The sequence below is a fragment of the Gymnoscopelus microlampas genome (genome assembly GCF_963454915.1).
Source record: "Gymnoscopelus microlampas genome assembly, chromosome: 16".
NCBI lineage: Eukaryota > Metazoa > Chordata > Actinopteri > Myctophiformes > Myctophidae > Gymnoscopelus > Gymnoscopelus microlampas.
This window is the reverse complement of record NC_139953.1, coordinates 31129455-31152027: the sequence shown is the minus strand read 5'-3', so window position 1 is coordinate 31152027 and position 22573 is coordinate 31129455. Positions and strand designations below refer to the sequence as shown.

Genomic DNA, 22573 nt, shown 5'->3' with positions numbered 1-22573 from the left:
AACACTCATTATTCACATCAAGAATGGTTTCTTTCAGCGCAAGAATTACAAACTGAATCTTTCACAGTGGGCAAGATGAGCCAACATAACACTGGCCCTTGAGCTTACCTGAACAACTCTATGTGACGTTGATGGTATGTTGTGTAACATGTGACCCTGGGATAGTCTCATTGTGTCAGGAGCATTTGTCCAGCTGCTGTCAACTACAGTGGACATTGCTTGGTTGTCTGAAAGGTGAAATAGCTACTGAAGGAAAAAAACATCCACTAATAAAATTATTAACCTGAAATGGACGTAGCCGTAAGCAGTGCATGTACACAAAGGGGCTATCATCTTTGACCAAACCCTGTCAATATCAATTGATCTCTCTGTAGGTATTGATTGATCTACTCCATGTTTATCCTCATTCCTATAATGATGTTAATGCACACAACTCATTACTGAGGCTAAAAGGAACTGGAGGGGAAAGCATGTTCTACCAAAATATAGATCACATCTACACCTTAAAAACTGAATTAAATGCAGTTACATGGCTAGATCTACTGTGTATATGCATTTTTTAAACAACCCATGTGCATTAAATGTACATAGTTCTTCTCTTGACGAGTCGTGACTCCGGTAACTGACTGAATTGAATATGCATTCTGTCTCCTGAGTTAGGAGAACAACTCAAAAGGCCAAATTATATAAATGTAAATATCACAGACATTCTGCTGATGTACCGTCTACAATACATCAGTTCTTACACAACCAGGAATAACACGTTAGAGGATATAATAAAATGATGAACGTTTAGTCTCAACTTGACCCCAGCTCGCTGAAAGACTGACTGCCCTTGTAATGTGCAGTACACAAATAATCAAAAGCCTTGTGACCACAAGTCTAGCTAATAGAAAAGTTTCAGGCATAGCTGACACATCACGATTGAATGTAGGATAGAGCACTAAATAGATGAAGCACAATTGGTTTGCAAGCAGCCTTGAAGAGGCAGCTGAGAGCTTTGCCTGGCAAAGCAACTTCTGTCCAAATACTAGTCCCTACAACCTTTTTGTGTTAGGGTTTTTAGCTTTAATGTCTGACTTACTGTACCATGTGCCGTTTACATTTCTGACTAATAAAGTATTCACTCAATCAACGGAGCTTGTAATAAGCCACAACCCATGGGGTTTTTAAACACACACACACACACACACACACACACACACACACACACACAAAACAGAAGAAGCAATATTTTGAAAGCATTGGGGTGCTTGAGTGGTGTTTGTGTTTCTTCTTTTTTATGGCAGTTGAGTATTTTCGAGTGCACATGATATAAATCATTAGACTTCCTATCTATTATCTAAACCTGCAGTCCGGTGAGGCACTGTGAATCCATGGCCATTTGTGTTTAGTTGTGTGTCTATTGCAGTAATTATGGTAGACTAGACCATACCCAGTCGGCGCAGCGCATCCGTGGGGGGATATGCGCACATGATCTGGCAACCCGGGAGGCAGTTCGTCCCATAGCTGGGCAGCCGCAGCTATGGGACGACATTCTTTGACACAAAAACGCTAATAAGAAGCTGAGATTTGATTAAATTGAAAAACGGGCTTCACAGTTAAGTTCAGATGGTAATGGTCAATGGCTGTGTGCAAAATCAGAGCAATTGGTCCAGCCAGTGGGGAGAACCGGGTAGCTTCACCACCACCACCACTACAAACGCACGCACAGAGGTTACTAGAATTATAGTAGGATAGTAGGATTATAGTAGGATACATAGCTTGGAGTCAGTCTGATAAGATTGGCCGGTGGGGGGGCTAATGGGCCTGGATATTGGGTCGTGGGGCGCACAATTGAGGCTCACAGATGAAGCACAGTTGGTTTATAAGCAGTAGAGGTAGCCGACAGCTTTGCCTGGCAAACCATATGCTGTTCAAATATTAGGTGCTTGTAATAAGCCATCGTTTTCACTGCCACTCCCCATTAGGGCTGTCAACTTTCCTCAGAAATGATATTCAAATATTGGTCTTTAAAATGTGCAGATATTCGAATATTATTAAAAAAAAAGATATATATTTTTTTTTTCAAAAGATTTTTTTTTTTTTTTTTTGACATACAGTACAAAAAACAATGTATCGAGTGCTCGGATCCAATAAAAAATATCTTTTGTTGTTTTTATAACTTCATACATTGTTTTTTGTATTGTCCCTGTCAAATAAACATAACAATAAAAACACTTTTTTTATTATTATTATTTTTTAATTCGAATATTAATTTTCATATTCAAATATACATATTTTCCCAATATTCGACTAATATTCGAATATCGAATATTCTTTTGACAGCCCTACTCCCCATAGTCTTTTCTCGCACACACACACAAGTGTGTCATGTTGCTCAGTGCCTCCTGATACATGACGAGCCTTCAGGCCCTGTGGGAGTTTCTCTTCACAGCTCCATCTATCTGAGACACGCTGTGCTGTGGTGAGTGCAAGAGGCAGCAAAGCCAGATGCCACAGAAGTCAGGTAGAAGACGTCATCCGACCTATGGAGCACCGGGCTGCAAACTTTACAAATAATGTTAAATCTAAGCTGAGCCGACTCGAACTGCTGTCTGCTCCTTCTGGTTCTTCAGAGAAGATGGTGATAAGATGAGTTCATGCAGGCGCTTACAGTTACACTTGTACTTCCATCCCACAGAGGACATTGATGCGGCTTTTGTGGTTAACCCACTCTGCTGGGAAGAAAAAGGTGTCGGACCAGTACCGGACCCCGGGGACGAATAATTAATTCTTCTGGACTCTTGTGAAGTCAAATGGCTTCTGTGTGTAGCCTTCTATCAAATGATCAACCTGGTCTCTTGGTTTTACGGCACAAATGTTGAAGGACAGCTTCACCTAAAGGATGGCATTGGCAAATTTACTCAATGTCTGGGAAGGGTGATCACACCATCCTGTGTGATATAACCTACCTGAACAGACACTTGTGGATTCCAGCTTTGTTTGATGGGAAATGATTCAGTGAGAGAGAGAGACACGCACAGACACAGAGAGAGAGAGAGAATAAGGGAAGGACAGAAACAGAGCCAAGGAGAGTGTGGAGCGAACACAGGGAGAAGGAGAGAGAGAGAGAGTCACAGAAAGCACTGACACAGGCTCAAGGAGTAAGGAGCCACTGTACTGAAGTGAAGCAGAGGTAAAGGAAAACAGTGAATCAAAGACAAAGACAACATCCCTCTGCTGCTGTAGGATCCTGTTATATGAATGCTTTTGGAGCCATAAAGGGGTGAGTTTCTTCTCTATTTGACTCAACTCCTATACCATGCAGGCAATTAGACAACACTCAACTGATCCCAATATGTTTTAATTGAACTAATAAACCTAGGTTTATGATATTTACGATACAAATACTTTATTGTCAGCTCACACTGAAATTTGATTTGTATTGAAATAAATATTTTACTGTAAAAAAAAAAATATATATATATATATTTTATTTATTTTTTTAAATATATATATATATATATATATATGTATATATATAATCTGTTCAGTGTTTTGCTACAAAATATGTTGCTGTTAAAAAAAATCTAAGAAATGTTAACACATTTCAAATGTTTATCATTTTAAATCAAGTTGGAAGGACATGCAGTGTTTGAGGAGAATTTACTAATTTATGTTATATATATTAGAAGCATGGGGATGACGAATCATGGAGGTAGTACCGGCGGCAGCCGCACCTTTGTTCTATTGCATTCTCTGAAGTGTGGAGACTTACAGTACAACTCGAACAAAGAATAGCAACATGTTGGGTTAGCCTTTAATCACTTTCAACCTGGTTTCCCTATTATTGTCATTATAGAGGAGCATAATAGCATTAAATCTTCAAACATTTAAAAAAAAAAATCCACAAAAGTTTCTTCAAGCTCACCGTGTTGTGATGCGACACATTTCGAGCTTGTAGATCGGCTATTGTCACCGTGCAACACCATCGTACAACAAAGTAGAAAATAGGGCTTCCTACATGGTTAAGAACCATGACTTGTACCAAGGTAGAAACGGGAAAGAGACCAATACCAAGCAGTGTATTTCATCTACATGTCCAATTAACCTACAGTACCAGCGTAATTTGCACAATTATAATGAGTCAAACCTAACCTACGCACACATGCTGTGCTTTGGTTATGAATTCCTTCTTCCACTCTGGAATGGCCAATCAAGTATCCATAACAAGGCTAGAACTTAAAAACGAATGCTGTGATTGAGACTATTCATCTCTGTTTGTTGGGGGGGAAACATCCATTGTACTTGTCAATCTAGTTAGGTGAATCACTGAACGCTTTAATGTGATTTCCTTTAGTCTCATTAGGAATTAGTCCTGATAGGTGCCCATTAGTGGCCCTGGTAAACTACGGCTGCGGGGGAGGTGGATTGATCCTTGTGCTAATGTGTAACATGACGTTGGTTCTTCAACAACTGCCCAGCCAGAACAACAATCACACATGCGGCCACATCCGCGTGCAGATGAGACGAGGGCAAATACGGTGTGTGTGTGTGTGTGTGTGTGTGTGTGTGTGTGTGTGTGTGTGTGTGTGTGTGTGTGTGTGTGTGTGTGTGTGTGTGTGTGTGTGTGTGTGTGTGTGTGTGTGTGTGTGTGTGTGTGTGTGTGTGTGTGTGTGTGTGTGTGTGCGCGTTACCACTAGCAACGACAGCACAATCAACCCCAGCTGATGGACAGACAAGACTTGACACAATAGCTCGAAGGCAACTCATTACGGCGGCTTGATGATGGCCACTGGGTTCTAATGGAACCAATACAGTCATGGTCAATTAAAATGCCACTTGTGACAAAAAGTTCTCAAGTCTGGGACAAGCTTTCCTCTCAAAAGCATGCATCACATGACTATACTGTGGTATTATACTGTACAATGTACACTGTACAGTACAATGTACAGTATAAACCCCTGGGGGACCCCAAAATGTGACGACCATGTGACATGGTCGTCACATTTTTGCCAAATTGTTCCCTCTCCACCAAATCCCTTTGCTGAAAATACCAGATCTATAAGCTCACAACTCAACAACGCGTTGTGAGCTTGTTTTCGCTGAATATTCACCTGTGACGTGCCCAGAATAGGGACTCAAAACATACTATAGTCTCTAAATATATCCTTTCTGGCTTGATATGAAAGGCTTATATAATAGAATTGGCATTCAGAAGCACTTAGGAGTGTTTGGATTAGCACTAGGGCTAGGTACACAACAGTTATTCAGTGACTACCAAACAATAGAAATCAACATAGCCTACAGTTCAAGTCAAATTCCTTATTTGACCATTACGGGTTTCTTTTTTCATTAAACACAAGAGGATTGGGGTTAGGGCTGGGCAATATATCAATATCATATTGATATCATATCATCAATAATAGCACATATAGCCCATCTACAATCTCACAACTTACCGCATCGTGATGCGTTGTGAGCTTATAGATGAGCCATTAGACGTTTAGACGTTTTTGAAATTCTTCTTATGGTATTATCGTCACAATACGATATTATCGTCACAATATTGATAGAGGTATTTGGTCAAATATATTGTGATATTTGATTTTGTCCATATCACCCTGCTCTGGGATAATTGAATGAGAGAGGGGGGGCTTAAGTGAAGATCCTGCAACTAGAAAATGAGTCATTGCATGGGGGGGGGCATAATAATACAAATAATAATGATAATAATAATATGCAGAGCCATATTAGTGTTAAGATTAAAACACAATCAACAGTGCTGTTTTATTGTATCACCAATCAAAGAACTAGGAAATGATGTGGATGGATCTACATAGAAAGCATTGCTATAATGTGGATCTCATGACATCATGTTACCAGCCTGTGACGTCATCTAATGATGTAAGTCGTCCACGACGTACGTCTCCAAACTTGGAAAAGGTCTCAGTGCTATCACAGCCCCCCTGACTTGTAAAACTGTCCAGTGTCCAGTAATCGGTCCAGTGGTCTGCGGGATTAGCTCCGGACAGACAAACACACAGACCCTGTCATAGATGGCTAGCCTATTGCAGAGCCACACCATACAAATATCTGGAATCAGAAGAATCCGTTAAAACAAGAATAGATCAGCTTCATTAGAAATAAGCCTACAGAGATGCTCCAGTCGAGCACCTACCTCCACTGCACTGTTGCGAAACTGTGCTCCGACTTCTCTGAAAAGATAGTCCGGGGTACCACTTGTTTGCAAATGGAAATATGTGTGAAAAGTAAGTCACTGGCCTACAGCTTTAACTACTAGAATTTCCTATCCACTACCGGTATATGTGAAATTATGAAGCAATTAATAATTAGGGTCATGGGTCGATGAGCTAGGATTTAGTGTCTAAATTCCAATTCATACTTTGTCGCACGATGGTGTCGCACAACAAAAATAGCCGACCTACAAGATCACTGAGCTTGTAGGTCTGCTGTTTTCGGCATGCAACACCATCGTTTAAAATAGCCCTTACAAAGCAAGTACATGTTACTAAGCAAAGCAACAACCTCCTGAAGCCCCCATCTCACATGGAATCCGTAACATTGCTTGATTAAAAATATCCATCAAAGGCAGTGGATAGTCATTCACAGATTGGGTCTTCTTCATGTATAAGTTCCGTATGGTGTCAGTTTCCACATTAGATGCATGCATGACAGGTGTCTAAAAGGATGCAAAACTAGGTATTTGTTTTTTTTTATGTTTTTCTTTATCAGGAAACGTCAACTGAGCCGCCTGTAAGTGTGTAGATCACCGTCACTGGCAACGGTGCACATTTTGACTGCTCACTGCACTGGCATCTCTGCAAATCTCTTAGTTACACCAACAAGTAGTTTTTTTTTATTTTCCCTCTCCTTTCCAATTGGCCCTCCAGACGCTCCCTGGCGGCCCCCTGCGGCGACCGCAGCCCGCACTTAGAAATCCACTGTCCTGAAATAAACGACAGCTGAACCTAACGAATCCTGGCAGGATAAACTGAACAAAAGCTAGAGTTATTAAACCCTACCAAGGGCCTTGTCTAGTAGTACTGTATATACACAACTATACAAGCAAAAATGCTCAGTGGACAATTCCTGATTACAGGGCTTTAAGTGGCCCGGAAAACAAACGCCACTTGAGAGTATCTCCCTCCCACATACACTGAACTGCCTTTGGGAGAGCGCCCGACACACGCTGTACAGCATGACTAATCTAACAAGTGGGCAAAGCTCTGACGGATGAGAGTGATAGGAGTCAAACTACTCACACATTTGACGTTACCTCTAAAAACATTTCATTGCTTAACCACTCGTCCTGAGTAGAAGAAAAACTCAAAAATGTTTCAAAAATAAAAGCTGTCTGCATAATGCTGTTGCTGTCTGTAAAGAGGGCACAATGATGCCCTGCATTTGTATTTAAACCAATGACTACACCACTCTCATTTGATGGGTGAGAGATCCTTTTTGTTATGAAATACCTTCCTCACACAACAGGAGGTTCCAGTGAACTGAACTAAATACAGGAGGCGCTACTAAAGTGCTAAAGATAAATATTACGTTTGAACTCTTTGGTCATTGTAGAGGCTCACAAGAGACAGATATTGTCCTGGCACATCATGGTACAGTTACTGGCAGGCATAAAGTCAAACCATGAGAAAAAAATACTAAAACAAAACTGAAACATGCAAACAAACCAAGATAAGAAAGAAAGGTCACGGTTCCAGCTAGAAAAGTGCAACTTTTAACAAATCAGATGGCCTAAATACTGACGACACATGACATCTAGTCTGTATTTTAGCCCTGCATCTCAGTAGACAATCCACTGCGATGATGTAGGAGAGGGAGGGTTAGTGCAGTGTGAAGTGTGATTGATGTGAATTAAAGAGAACAGCTACTGACTTGAGAACCACAGGGGTTTGTGCTAGGGAAGGGTACTGTCAACATTGTAATGGTATGGTGGGATTTTTTTAAATATATATTGTGAGATCGTATCACACAGTTTTGTTGTCTAAATTAACACTACAAAGCAATAAACCCTTATGTATTCTAAATCAACAATCCAGATTCTTACTAGTCTCTCTCTTCCCTTCTTGATACATTTTAATATCTCATGACTATCCCCTAGGCCTATATAGTGTATGTTATATAACATCGGCCTGCTGTGCCCAGCACCAACACCTCTCACTGCAATCATCATGACATCTATTCTGCTCTCCTGATGTCATTTACAGTATGCTCCTCTTCGCGTGGTTCCGTTGTCTTCATCACTTTTTTTTATGAGACTTTCAGTCTAAACAGTTGTTATCATTGAACTTGAACAAGGCGTATATCACAAGATTCACACCGTTTTGTCAGTCCATTAGACAGGTCCTTCAGGCCTCCAGGCATGTACATGAACAACAACACAGTAGTATAGTAGTGTGCCAAATATAGCGCTGCCTTGCTGGGTCTGCTGTTTGCTATGCATTTAAATCAGTCCTTTCCTATAAAATGCACCATTGAGCTTTCTCTCTATCTGCTGGCGTTGTGTGTGTAATGTGTATAGCCCCGAGGCTAGGCCCAGCACGCTACTAAAGAGGAGAGTACAATTAGACAACTGGAAACAACCTCTGATCAATTAACCCTGGCACTGATCCCGTGAGTCACTCGACGACCCCCCCCCCCCCCCCATCTCCACCACTAGCAGGGCCCAAATCACACAACCCTACCACTATCACCACGACAGCAAATCAACAACCAATAAACCCATGGTATGGCAGTCCTTCTGGCCTATGTGACTACAGATCCCTTAGCCTGTGGCAAATATGCTAATACAATCAACTTTGTCAGTCCCTGTATTTGCCAATGGTCAATGTGTGGTCAATGCAATGTCAAATCAATTGGTCAACCCACAACCCTAAAAAATGCATTTCAATGGATGAGTAATAGTCATAGACAGTTGAGACAATTGAGTGACAGAGTTCACAAAAATGCTAATACACAACTTAAATTTTGAAAAAGTAAAATATCTGCTTCCTCAGTCACTGCATATGCCAATGGTCAATACCTATGTGCAATATCAGATCTATTGGTCAACCCACTGAGGGGAAAACTGGACGAAGACTTACAGACAGACAGAGCTGTCTTCATTTTATAGCATTTTAAGATTCAAGATGGTTTATTATAATAGGGTAGGAGTAGGATAAGGATTACAGTAAGATAGTCCTGGGTGAGAGACCATAATTAGGAATACAATTCATTTTCATTGTATGATGTTTTGCACATACACAAGTGCAAACAAAGCAGATTCTGTCAATATAGTAAAAACAACAACTGCGCTAGAGAACTTTCATCAAGGGTAATACGCTATACAGCCATTCCACTTTGCCCAAATTACGTACAAAGAGTAGAACTAAGCCTAATCTGCTTGATGGGCAGATGCGGTGCATGACATGTACCATTCAGAGTAGATTATCCTACTTCTTTTACAGATGTATGTACTGAGAAATTGAATAGGACCCGTACATTTTCCCAGTTGCAGTGAAATACATAAGCAAAACAAAAATACTTCCACATGCACACACAGCAGAAGACATTTAAAACATTTAATACTTATAGCAAAAACATTTTGTTATAATATGCCCTTTTAAAGGCCAGACTGCACCAATGCAACTAGTCGCAACTCCTTGCAACAAAACAGTTTTAAAGCCAGTCCATACCAATGCAACTGTCATTGGGGATAATGGTTGCAAGTAGTTGCATCATGTTGCAAGGAGTTGCTTTGGTGTGCACTGTTGTTTTGGTCAACGTCCTCTCCTACAATTGTTTTGAGTGCTCTCTCTGATCTATTCTTCTTGCATTTCATTTCAATTCAGCCCTTTCCTTGGGTTATAGAGTGTAAAACTTAGATTTGCTTTCGATGTGTTTCCCATCTCAATATTGTGGATTGTACTTAGGAAAGACAGACACAGCTGGTAACACAGTAAAATCCACAGTGTTGTTAATTCATCAGAGCGTGTACAAATGTAATGAGAAATGGACCCATACCATTTTGGTTACATTTGCACCTTCTCCATGTTAAATGAACACTCAGGATTTTACTGTGTAGAAGAGTGGTTGACATAACAAACAAAACCCTTAGGTTGTCCTCCAGCTAAAGCCTTACCTGCTGACCCCAGCAGCACATGATAGTCAGTTCCTTTCTGAGTGGGAGTGTCATCAGCAGCTTCCTCCCGCTCAGACTCTGCGTATCGATCCCAGTTGGACTCCAGTTTCCTCCTGGAAAACGTCTCCTCGATACCGTCGTCCTCCAGCTCCTCGTCGTTTCCGTCATCCGGACCCTGACGGAGAACACATCACAACACAAACTTAAAATCACTTAAAACAAAACCTAGGGCTGTCACGACTCACGATTATGATATTTTACTTGATGATTAATTGTCACTCAAATAATTGCGATTAACGATTTCATTGCGTTTGTCATTGGAACATTATGAATGAAAATTACATTTCTGTTTTTAGGCTTCGTAAAACTAAAGGTGCATAGGGCATACTATTGTATGACAAATAACTAATTGTCATATAATATTATTATATGACATAAGAATAACTTTATAATTTCTATGAATAGTGGAAATAGCCATTGAAAGTTTGTAGATCTGCTATAGTATTTTCACTATTTTTGTAAATGTTTGAAAATACTGTATATGAAAATCTTTCAACATGGAAACGATCACGACGATTATGCAAAAAAATAATTGCGATTATCTCAAATAATTGCGATTAGGTGATTATGTAATAATTGTGACAGGCCTACTTAAAGCCCTTTTTTTTAATGTTGTTGACCGGAATCCGCCATGGATCTATCCTTGGCTCCCCCTCCTTCTTTCCTGATACACCAAATGTCTTCGGCGAAGATATCTATAAGCTCACAATGTGACGCTGTAGATCGGCTATTTTCTCCAAATGTTCACCCATTATGGGTTAATGTGATTAACAAGGTAGACATAGGGGTCTAAACGTTCATGTTTAAATAAGGGTTATTCCTCCAACCACACATCTTTTAAGCCTCAGTTAAATGGCCCAGTGCTAATTGGGCTCATTTACATGTTGCCTCTGCTAGCTCAGGGCTAAACTCTAGAATTCTTGGAAACTCAAGGCCTGATAGAATTATGTAGCTAGGACAACTAGCCATGGGCTCAAGTCACAGCTAAGACTTAGCAGGCAAATGAGCCAATTTCCTATGATTAATGACACAATTAGCCCTGGGCTAGATGGAAAAAGAAAACCCGCCCTGCAGTGTAAAAAGCTCCAGGGAAGATGGTTCTCTTTAATCAATAGCTCTGGGTATTGTGATCAATTCATTTTTGAACCACCGACTTCATTCTGAGAGCACTTTTACACTGAGGCCTGAGGCTGACCCTACTGGTATGCTGATAGGTAATCCACAAAATATAACCCTATATAACCCCAACCCTAATTCATAACATTTCATTTAATTGATTTCAGTAAAAAAATGAATTTTATTAATGTGGTCAGTAAATGTGTATGCAAATGGTAATGCAAATTAGTCTCATCGTGTGCATTCCACAATAGCCCTAGAATGGCTGTGCTATTACATAGATTTAATGTATTCCATACACAGCAATACAATAGATCACTCCTATGGCTATGCCCTCCTGCGTTGGCGAGTCATCGCGGCAGCATTAAAAGTTGTAGCGTTGCGTGTGTATTTTGTCATCTAGTTTCATATCCATTTGTAGCCTTGGATCAAGACTATCAATCATAGATGTATTTTATCGAGTCTGACTTCAAATGTCAAAATCGATCAAATACATCTATGATAGTCTTGATCCAAGGCTAATCAATTTGAAGGTTCTGGCAGAAAACGTGTATTTAGTTATAGCTCCACTTTTCCACGAGTTTCACACCGCATTTTCTCCAGTGAGCACGTACGTGTATATGGGGCACACGACTGGAGGTAGCAGAGTCTAAAATGTTGAGGTTCTCTCATGGAGTAACAAGGATGGATAGGATCAGGAACGAGTACATCAGAGGGACAGCGCATGATAGATGTTTAGGAGATAAAATCAGAGAGGCCAGACTGAGATGGTTTGGACATGTATGTACAGAGGAGGTATAGTGAGTATATCGGTAGAAGGATGCTGAGGTTGGAACTGCCAGGCAGGAGGCCTGGAGGAAGACCAAAGAGAAGATTTATGGATGTAGTGAAAGAGGACATGAAGTTAGTTGGTGTGAGAGAAGAGGAGGCAGAGGACAGAGTGAGATGGAGGCAGATGATTCGCTGTGGCGACCCCTTAAGGGAACAGCCAAAGGAAAAGAAGAATAGACGATTGGGTAATTAATGACACCTGTCACAGAATTCTAGGGCTGGTGCATTCCCTCTGGTGCATTCCACACATACAGTCAAGCCAAGGCAAACGTTATTACAGATTTCATACACAATTCATGTCCCAAAGCACAGCACATAAAATAAAACAATAATGAAAAGAATAAACAAGAATAAAAACAAAGGAGTAGACAGCTGTTTTCATATTTTCTGTTGTAAGAAACACATCACAGATTGGGACTTGATCTGATTCAGAATACTGTTTGTGCTTTGACTGTATGTGCTTTACACCACTCAGCGGTTGGTGAGTGGTAATTAATGACACCTGTCACTTCACTGGGCTGGTGCACATTTTATTAGAGAACACTATCACAACAATTCATGTCCCAAAGGACTGCACATAAAACAAAACAATAATGAAAACAATAAACAAGAATAAAAACAAAATGAGTAAACAGCTAGCTATTATGATATATTCAATAGTGCAATGTAGAAATAGTACTGTTACAATTGAAAGTATTAAAAATGTACTTGAGTAAAAAGTATCTGCATCAAAATAATACCCGTCCCAAAATTAAAAGTACTCATTGTGCAGAAAGTCCCGTTTCACAAGAAACGAAAATAGTAGCAGATCTACAAGCTTATACATGCCGCATTCGCGACGCATTGTGGGCTAATTTCGGCCATTTCCGAATGGCCGAAATAGGGCTGAAGTGGTTAGTGTGTTTTGTAACAATAATGAAATCTACAAAGTAAGTAGTAACTAAAGTAACTAAAGTTTTCAAATAATAGTGGAGGAAAAAGTAGAGTAGAAGTAAAAGTACTGAAAATTGGAAATACTTTAGTAAAGTAAAAGTACCTCCTACTCAAGTACAGTACTTGAGTAAATGTACTGAGTTACTTTACACAACAGTGCTTTGGTCCACTCATAACACAAGTCCCTCTCACCCGGTGATGGGAGCCTGCATGGTGTCCTCCTCCTCCACGTCCCCGCCCGCGGTGATGGTCCCTTAGGCTTTTTCCACGACCACCACGGTGGTGGCCTCCTCCTCCTCCTCTGCCACGGCCTCCACCTGAACCCTCGTTCCCCCCACTCCCACCACCACCTCCTCTTCTCCAACTCATTGTACCTCCTCCTCCTCTACCTCCTCTGGCCGCCGTGGTCGGTCGTCCCTCCATGATTGTTGTTGAATTGAATGTGTGTAAGTGATGGAAGCGGACAGTTTAGACTGTAACGCCGACACTGCTGTGAATGGGTGTTACCTTGAATAACGTCCTGCTAAAAACGCTAGCCCCCTATTTTGTTCCGCATGCAATTTAGTGTATGGTGTGTGTGTGTGTGTGTGTGCGTGCGTGCGTGCGTGCGTGCGTGCGTGCGTGTGTGTGTAAAAACCCCATGGGTTGTGGCTTATTACAAGCTCCTTTGATTGATTGATTGAATACTTTCTCAGTCAGAAATGTAAACAGTACATGCCATGGTACTGTAAGACATTAAAGCTAAAAGCATAACATTTGAACAGAAGTTGCTTTGACAGGCAAAGTGTGTTTCAGGCAAAGTGTGTGTGTGTGTGTGTGTGTGTGTGTGTGTGTGTGTGTGTGTGTGTGTGTGTGTGTGTGTGTGTGTGTGTGTGTGTGTGTGTGTGTGTGTGTGTGTGTGTGTGTGTGTGTGTGTGTGCGCGCGCGCGTGTGAGAGACATAGGGAAACAAAGGGCAAATAAGGCCTGTTAAAGGCCACGTTAAATAATTTTTCATTGTTATTTTCTCTCTATTTCAGGGAGACCTGGGGAAATTCTTCATGGATCCAGAAGAAAGCGTTTCACTTACCTGCACATTGTAACAGTAGACAAAATAACCACCATCATGGTTGCCAATGGTCTGCTAAACACCACTTTGGATGGCAACACATCAAACACCCAGCCTCTCGCCCACAGCCTATGGGAGGTTATCACCATAGCTACATTGTCTGCAATCGTCAGCTTGATAACTATTGTCGGTAATGTGTTGGTGATGTTGTCCTTCAAGGTTAATAGCCAACTGAAGACTGTGAACAACTACTACCTGCTGAGCTTGGCCTTTGCGGACCTAATCATAGGACTGTTGTCCATGAACTTATACACCACATATATATTAATGGGATACTGGTCCTTGGGAAACCTTGCATGTGACCTCTGGTTGGCGCTGGACTACGTGGCCAGCAATGCTTCAGTTATGAACTTGTTAGTTATCAGCTTTGACAGGTATTTCTCCATCACAAGGCCACTAACATACAGAGCCAAAAGGACACCAAAACGAGCCGCTATCATGATTGGCCTGGCCTGGCTGGTGTCGTTTGTGCTGTGGGCGCCACCGATTCTGTGCTGGCAGTACATTGTGGGTGAAAGACAAGTCCCCCCCGACCAGTGCCAGATTCAGTTCTTCTCTGAACCAGTGATTACATTTGGCACAGCCATTGCCGCTTTCTACATCCCGGTTTCTGTCATGACCATCCTTTACTGCCGGATCTACAAGGAGACGGAGAGACGCACAAAGGACCTGGCGGAGCTCCAGGGGCTTGCACCGTCTGACGTCTCTGAGGGAGCTAAACCACAGAAACTCAGGTCTTGCTTTCATTTCACCAGTGACAGGAGGGACAGGAACCAGGCTTCCTGGTCATCCTCTAACCAGAGCAATGCCACCAAGACCACCACAAGGTCAGACGAGGTGTGGGCCAAGGCAGACCAGGCCACTTCCTTCAACAGCTACACCTCATCTGAGGAGGAAGAGCATCATGTTTCCATAGAAACCACACAGGGGTCATTCACAGATCAAGGTAACGGGCAGAGTAGTAAGAACGGCCAGGCAACGGAATATGAACAAGATGGGTATTTTGCCGGTCCCCAAAAGAAGAGCAGCAAGAAGGGTATCTCATATAAGTTCAAGCCTGCGTCGAAAGGCAAGGACACAGACCCAGCCGCCACACTTCCATGTCCCACTGAAACAGAGCACGTGGTCAATAACTTCTCCCCTTCCAGTACCGCCACGCCCAAGCCCATGGACCCAGTCCTGAAGAGCCAGATCACCAAGAGGAAGAGACTGGTGCTGATAAAGGAGAAGAAGGCGGCCCAGACCCTCAGCGCCATCCTGCTGGCGTTCATCCTAACGTGGACGCCCTACAACATCATGGTGCTCATCTCCACCTTCTGCTCGGAGTGCATCCCGGTGTCCCTCTGGCACCTGGGCTACTGGCTGTGCTACGTCAACAGCACCATCAACCCCATGTGCTACGCATTGTGCAACAAGACCTTCCAGAAGACGTTCCGCATGCTGCTACTCTGCCAGTGGAGCAGGAAGAGGGGAGAGGACAAGCTGGTCTGGTGTGGACAAAACCCCAACATCAACAGTAGAATTAACTGATACGGCACTGGAATAAGATTCTTCTTTTCTGAGTGATATATGGCCACTGCTCATTTTCAGTTTACATCGTTGTATGCAGGGTTCCATCTGTAAAAAAAGAAAAGAAAAGAAAAAAAGCGAGGGGGGGGATTATGTTTACCACTTAAGCCCTACGTTGTACCACAAATAGCGAAGATAGCCCATCTACAAGCTCACAACACGTTGCAATGTGATGCGTTGAGAGCTTGTAGATCTGCTTTTTTTCAATATTTTTTAATTTAATGTTTGTTTGTTTGTTTTTTATGTTGACAAATGTACCCAAAATATGTTTGTTTTTTTACATATTTTGTATTAAAGTGTTAAATTGTGACATTATCAAACATAAATATCAAACCTATTGGTCTACAGTGTATTCAAGCCGGAATAAAACATAGACCCACCGGTGATAAAAATGAATAACCAGAGGGGGATATCAAAAGCAGAGGCATGGATTCCTTACTTGCACTATTATGTTTTCTTTCATACTGACACCACCACGTGTGATGTGGTGGTGTCAGTATGAAAGAAAGCCTTTCAGTTTCTAATTATGTTTTAAGTGTATGAAAATTGCCTTGTGTATATCAGTGTTTTGTGAATGTTTTCTTTATGTCCTCAGTGACACAATTTTAAACCCGAGCTACTCCATTTGATGTTTGATTGAAGGGCTAAATGCTTATCTGTCCAACGTTTACTGTTTCACCGTGGAAACAACATGGCAATGATTGTTTGTTGATCACTCTCTAGCTCTTTTGGGAATGTGGCTGTAATTTCAGAACTGTAATTATGTGGCAGTAACACACACCATGACGCATTGGGAATTCTGAGACGATTGAAGCTGTTGTAAATCATTGCACTGTCCTTTAGAACATGAAGAGAAATGTTCCTTGCTGAGCTCTGCCCGTTTATCTCAGTGTTTAAGAATTGTTTTGTGATTTCTTCTTCTATTCTAAGTATTGTGTGACACTGTGTGTGTACTAATTTAAAAAGAAATACAGTAAAGAAAAAATCATTAGACTTGTCACTTGGTCACACTGATTATTTTCAATAAGTTTTCAATTTCACTTTCAATAAAAATGTTGATCAACATGAAGAGGAAAGGCATTCCATACTTGTACCTTTTTGTACTGTTTTGTTTTTTATGGCGTGACTCTGCAGGAGTCTAGCCATCTATAAGAGGGTCTGTGTCCACAAATTATCTCACATGCCACTGGACCGATCAATGCAAATTCTTATGCACACTGCCAGTAGGCCACAGAAGTACCTCCAATAACTTCTTCCACATTTTATATTTTATTATAATTTCATAATGTAAGTCAAAGGCTCTGATTCGGCTGCCTGAAATCTTGCCCAAATATGGAGTGTCCGCCACATCAAGTCCAAGATCCAGACTGGAATCACGCAGTTCCCATGTTGATCCTGAGATGCACGATTATTTTTTAAAATAGCCGATCTACAAGCTCATAATGCCTCTGTGAGCTTGTAGAACTATTTTCACTTACTGTACTGTACATGGAAACCAAAGCACAGCAGAGCTTAGAATTCCCTGTAGGGAGAATCCTCAATTGGATTCAGAGGGAGCTACAGCAGCTAACCTCACGGTGCGTTTTAACAGCGGGCAACTCTGGGCGATGCCGGGCGATATCGCCCAAAAAGATAAAGAAAATCCATCTTTTGGACGATATCGCCCGGCTTCGCCCGATCGCCGGCTCTCATAGACTTTCTTTATATTTTGGGCAATATCGCCCGAGAATCGCCCAGTATTGCCCGCTGTTAAAACGCAGGGTAAGGCTTCATTCTATTTTTATTTCTATTTACACAGTTGGTCTGCATTACATCAACATGATTTCTCCTGCACCAAGAGATAAGTCATCACCACATCTGACCTCCCTGGAGCTTTGAGTGCCTTCCCTCAACTACGCTCTGAGGCCATTCATCACACTCACAAGGGCTGGGTGACAGACAAAATCAATCACAATATTTTTGACCACATCAAGAAATAGATATTGTGTGAATGATTAGTGGGCTCACAAAATATTTACACAAAGTTTTTGATAATGATCAGTAATCATGACTATATAGTCATAATAATGCAGCCTATTTGGACTTGGCTACCTACCTACCTTTCAATCCGGGAACACCTTTGTGTAACATTAGCTGTTGCTCTGTGTGTGTGTGTGTGTGTGTGTGCACACACACACACACACATACACAGCAATTTTCTTTCTACAGAAAACTTGGGTCAGGATTTAGAAGGCGTTTTTAGAATCGGCCTCAGGTCTAAATGGGTTAAAAGCATGAAAAGACAACACTTATGACATATCACAATATATATCCCAAATCCCAGACAAAAGCTAGATTCATATCAATAGATTGCCCAGGCCACACACACACATTTGTAAAGTCCTTTATTTTGCCCCTTATTTAACTCTTATTTTACAGGTGCTCAGCAGTAGCCCATATGAATGAACTGAATTATATTATTATTAATATTATACTTAAACAAATCAAATCCATACCCCTAACCTCAGTCAATAAAGAAAACACATCTGTAATAGCATCACAATTTATTTTTCTCATTTAAATAAGTCTTTTTAATTATAGTTAAAATTCAATTAATTTTCATTCACAGTCGTATTAATCAACTCGGAAAAAGGAAAAAGAAAAAATCTGAATATTGATATAAGTTCTCTTTCAACTAGTTGAAGTAGAACTGACAATATGAATCTGACAGGCAGCAGCAGAGAGAATGCACACCAAAAGGTTAGCTTGGAAGAGTTGTCCATCCAGCGAGATGAAGGTTACACCACATGGACGAGAGTCAAAGTTACAAACCTATGTACATCAAATGAACGATGAGTGTAAAAATGGACCTTCATGGCTCCACTTCTACACTCTCGAAAAGTTAAATATTCAGGATTTTTCTGTGTATCTTTTGCATGGAGATTGTTTACAGTGCAGTGCAAAAACATCTTACAGCTTCGCTCAGTAATTTTCTTTTTTTAATATTAGACACCCAGACTAATTGGGGGAAAAAAGACCCTTTTAAAAATAAACAAAAACAAAACTGTACAATAGACCCAAGCAAAAAAAAAAAAAAAAGAATCTTCTGAATTCTTCCATGGCAAGACTAGGGCTTCTTTAGGAAGATCTAGGAGGTGGTACGGTACAGTACTACCTCCGTTTCACAGCTGGCCTGGTTCCCTTGCTGGTTGCTGGCTTGCTAGAGCCCTTTGAGCCAGAGAATAGCTTGGTCATGAACTCTGAGACATCTGGCAGCTCGGGGTTGGGGTTCAGCATGTTCATGGACTGTTCCATTTCCTGTAGAGAAGGGTGTAAACAAACCGTCACTATAGTGCAAGTACTCAAATGCTTGCAATGTAGGATTCTGAAGTACTACAGAGACTACATAAACCACTAAACAGGTATGCAGTATTATAAAGGCTCACATATACATGTACCTGCAGGTATCAGCACTTAAAATGTAAGACTATTTAAGACTGTTTAATACCAATGTTAGTGGAAATTGAAGACCAAGTTATTAAATGTAAAAGGTCCTTAATTCGGCAATCCTTCCTTATCAGTCATGGTTAAAGCAATTGCAAGGTTGCCAAATGTCAGGGATTGGTTGGAGGGGCTTATGGCTGCACAAATACTGTATATGTAAGGTCTCTTAAGACTGTTTTTATTCAAAATAAAGGCCGTTTTGCTAGTAAACAAACACTAAATGCATAGCAATCACAAGCTGTTTATCATAATTTAAAGTCACATGCTCATTTTAATTTTTTATTTTAATTCTCACTGCTTTTTCCTTGGCCGTCTACTCAGAATTAATGTCTATCTCCATCAATTGACTCCTGTTCTATTTTTTTAATCCATTCATCATATGCCTCTTATTTCTGTAGGTCTTTCATTAGCTGACATGCATGCACCTTGTCCTTCATCTGTCTCTACAGATAAGTCTCCTTCTTTCCCTGCTCGCTCCTATCTCTTGCTCTGCGGTCTATAACTGTGAGTCAATGAGGTCTTTCTTTACCTTTCTCATCTCTGGGTCATTGGTGTTGACAACCTTGGGAAGCAGGACAATGATCAGCAGTGGAAGAACCATCATCATAACCTGTAGATGAAATGGAAACAAGCAATTAGACGAACAGGAAGCACATGACTGTGAGCGTCAATGCGAAGTCTGTCAATAGCATGGCAACATTAACTGGTACACCAATCTCATAGACAAGAATCAACACAAATGTAACTACTACATCAATCATATTTCAAGCACAATTCCAGTCAGACTTTTTTTTTATCTATTGTTGATTTTAGGCTTTTCAGGCCCAAACCTGTATTTATCAAGCCCCTAAAACTTAAGTGCCAGAAAATGTAAAACAATACATCTTGCTTCATCAGAATTTTATATATTCTGTCTACATCCAAATCTAGCCCACTATTTAAAATGTGAATGAATTACCCAGAATTGCATATGATAATATTGTTTAACAGTGGGAATTGTAAAATTAATTATTCTTAGGTAATCTTTTTTTTTACTCTGTGAGGTGCCAGCTGTCTAAGCATGCGTGTCCCAACAAAAGAAGACCAATCACAGCAAACTACACAGCTCAGCTGATGCTGCTATACCTATCACAGTCCCCCAAAACAAGACCAATTATAGTCAACTACACAGCTCAGCCGACACTGCTACAGTATACACCAATCACAGCTCAGCAACAGTGATTCTGAGGAGCTTGATAAATACAGGCCCTGATGCCAAATTATAATTACATTTAAATGTGATGTGGCGCCCTGCCCAATTCAGTTCAAGAACTGTGTTGAAGGTCATTCCCTCTCTCTGACCTTGCCATCTTGACGCTCTACTTTTACAATTTACATTAACTAATAATGTGAAAACGTCTTTTATGTACCATCTTAAAAAATAATGAGGGGAAACTCTTATGCAATCAAGCAAAAGCATTAAAAAGACGCCCAAAAAATCAACCTTTTAGGTGAAGTCAGTGTAACAGCAACATCAGTGGGTAAGTATTCAACAAGACCACACTGGAAAATCAAACTGCCTATCGCTATAGCCTATTGGTCCTGACAAAGATGAGTACAGCCTTCCTCCAACATGAATATGTGAGCATCTGAATTGTTTCTACACCACTGATGAACAATACAAACTACACAGGAAGTTGATAGTACAATGTTAATACTTACCATGGGATTCATGAGGAAATCTGTCCAGCCCCAGGTCTCCCTCTTCATGAAGTAGGTGTGTGGGCCACTGGCCCTAACCTGGAGGGGGTACGGCTGGCGGATGACTTCAGAGGTCTTGATGTAGTTCACAATACGTGCCCTATGAAATGGCTTGCAGTTTAGAAACAAGTTGCCTTGAAGCATACAGCAGAGAAGCTTACAATGACACACCACACTGTCTGCGTTTGAATATGAGCCACCTATGCAGGGCCTTACCTCATTTTCCCTTTGGAGGTTATGTCCACACGTATTGGTTCAAATTTATATGCAGGTGTCACAACCTCCACAACGTAAGATCCTGAAGGGACATCATTCACGGCGAAACTCCCATCGGTTCTGCAGAAAAACAAAGGTTTCATAGTCAATTTGTCACGATTCATAACAATGACATTTTCTCACTACGCAATCATTATGCTAAGCATGACTCTCTTTTTCATTTCTTTAAAAAGAACCAAATGGACCCTCGAGAACCCATTTATACACTCTTGCATTAGTTATTATATATACTTATTTAACCAGTAAACCCACTTTGAGACTGAAGTCTCTATTTCAAGTGTGAACTGGCCAAGAGGCCGATAGATTACACAGCTTGACCAGTATGACAATACAGGAGATTAACAAATTAACATTGATTGATGGACTGAATACTGCATTAACAGTTTGCAAATAGTACAGTAGAACGACTATACAACGGTGCTAAAAGGATAACGGTGCTAAAAGGATAGCCTTGTTTCTATTGTGGTCCTGTGTATTCAATTCATGGAGACATTTAAAGACAATAATAAACAATACATCATCAACACGACAGTGTAGACGAGGATCCCTGAGTAGCCTTGGATCAAGACAATCATAGATGTATTTAATCGACTTTGGCATTAGCATATCTATCATAAATACGAAAGTATAAGTCAGACTCGATAAAATATATCGATGATAGTCTTGATCCAAGGCTCGTTCCAGAGATATACATCTTATCAAACATTCCGTGACCTGATGCTTATCAATCCTTGACGTAAAAAAAATGATTTTTTAGAATGAGGAAATAGACAAGTCAGCAATCTGCCGTGTTGCTACAGAGACAGAGTAGCACATACACAATGCTAACAAAGCTAACACTAGGTTAGCCTGATGGTGGTTAGTTAGTTCGCTGTACGACGACAGACAGTGATATGGTTCCCCGGGTTCTTTCTTACCTCAAAAAGCCCACAAAGTCTTCCCCTTCCACCAGGATCCGGGCCGTGGAGACCCAGTCCTGCGTCTTCACGCCCGGAACGATGGCCCTTCCCTCGATCTTGAACCGATCGCCTCCTCCTCCGTTGGGCTGTGCTGAGACACCTGTGCCGCTAGGCCCCGGCTCCATGTTGTCACTGAAACAGCTCGCAAACACGAACAGAGACTGCACTAGAAGACATAACGGCGCTATTCTAGCCCTGTGCAACATCTTGTCGCAGTTTTTTTTGTATTACTAACAACCGTTACGTGTTGACTATATGCTGGTGAACATCTAGGCCTGTGTGTGTTGTGTTCTCCAGAGCAGCCAGGCCGTTGGTTTGATGGTTTCCTTCTTCCGACTATTAGCAGCAGCGTTTC

At 41.1% G+C, this 22573-nt stretch overlaps 3 protein-coding genes across 4 annotated transcripts in view; 1 reads left to right on the top strand and 2 right to left on the bottom strand.

The window, feature by feature from the left end:
* Window positions 1-13466, bottom strand: part of aven (apoptosis, caspase activation inhibitor) — a 34415-nt gene extending 20949 nt beyond the window's left edge. For both annotated transcript variants that reach the window (XM_084082806.1, XM_084082807.1), the window contains exons 1-2: window positions 13277-13466; window positions 10145-10319 (exon numbers count right to left, since the gene is read on the bottom strand). In XM_084082806.1, the coding sequence (XP_083938932.1) occupies window positions 10145-10319; window positions 13277-13453 (352 nt within the window). In that variant the 5' untranslated portion in view covers window positions 13454-13466. The remainder of the gene's footprint in view (window positions 1-10144; window positions 10320-13276) is intronic.
* Window positions 13467-14320: 854 nt separating this feature from the next.
* Window positions 14321-15807, top strand: chrm5b (cholinergic receptor, muscarinic 5b). Its single transcript, XM_084082500.1, has one exon. The coding sequence runs from the start codon at window positions 14336-14338 to the stop codon at window positions 15719-15721; it is 1386 nt and encodes a 461-aa protein (XP_083938626.1). The 5' UTR covers window positions 14321-14335; the 3' UTR covers window positions 15722-15807.
* Window positions 15808-18127: 2320 nt separating this feature from the next.
* Window positions 18128-22573, bottom strand: emc7b (ER membrane protein complex subunit 7b). The gene is made up of 5 exons (XM_084082950.1): window positions 22177-22573; window positions 21200-21319; window positions 20945-21083; window positions 19773-19853; window positions 18128-19057 (listed from the first exon to the last, which is right to left on the bottom strand). The coding sequence occupies exons 1-5, from the start codon at window positions 22422-22424 to the stop codon at window positions 18911-18913; spliced, it is 735 nt and encodes a 244-aa protein (XP_083939076.1). The 5' UTR covers window positions 22425-22573; the 3' UTR covers window positions 18128-18910.

What these genes read in the sequence shown, in the direction of transcription:
- chrm5b (XM_084082500.1), top strand. Translation starts at nt 14,336, where the DNA reads ATGTTGTCCTTCAAGGTTAATAGCCAACTGAAGACTGTGAACAACTAC.
- emc7b (XM_084082950.1), bottom strand. Translation starts at nt 22,424, where the DNA reads ATGTTGCACAGGGCTAGAATAGCGCCGTTATGTCTTCTAGTGCAGTCT. An exon ending in GACTTTGTGGGCTTTTTGAG is followed by an intron (nt 21,320 to 22,176) that starts GTAAGAAAGAAC and finishes GTTTTTCTGCAG; the next exon opens with AACCGATGGGAGTTTCGCCG. An exon ending in ATTTCCTCATGAATCCCATG is followed by an intron (nt 19,854 to 20,944) that starts GTAAGTATTAAC and finishes TTTCATCTACAG; the next exon opens with GTTATGATGATGGTTCTTCC.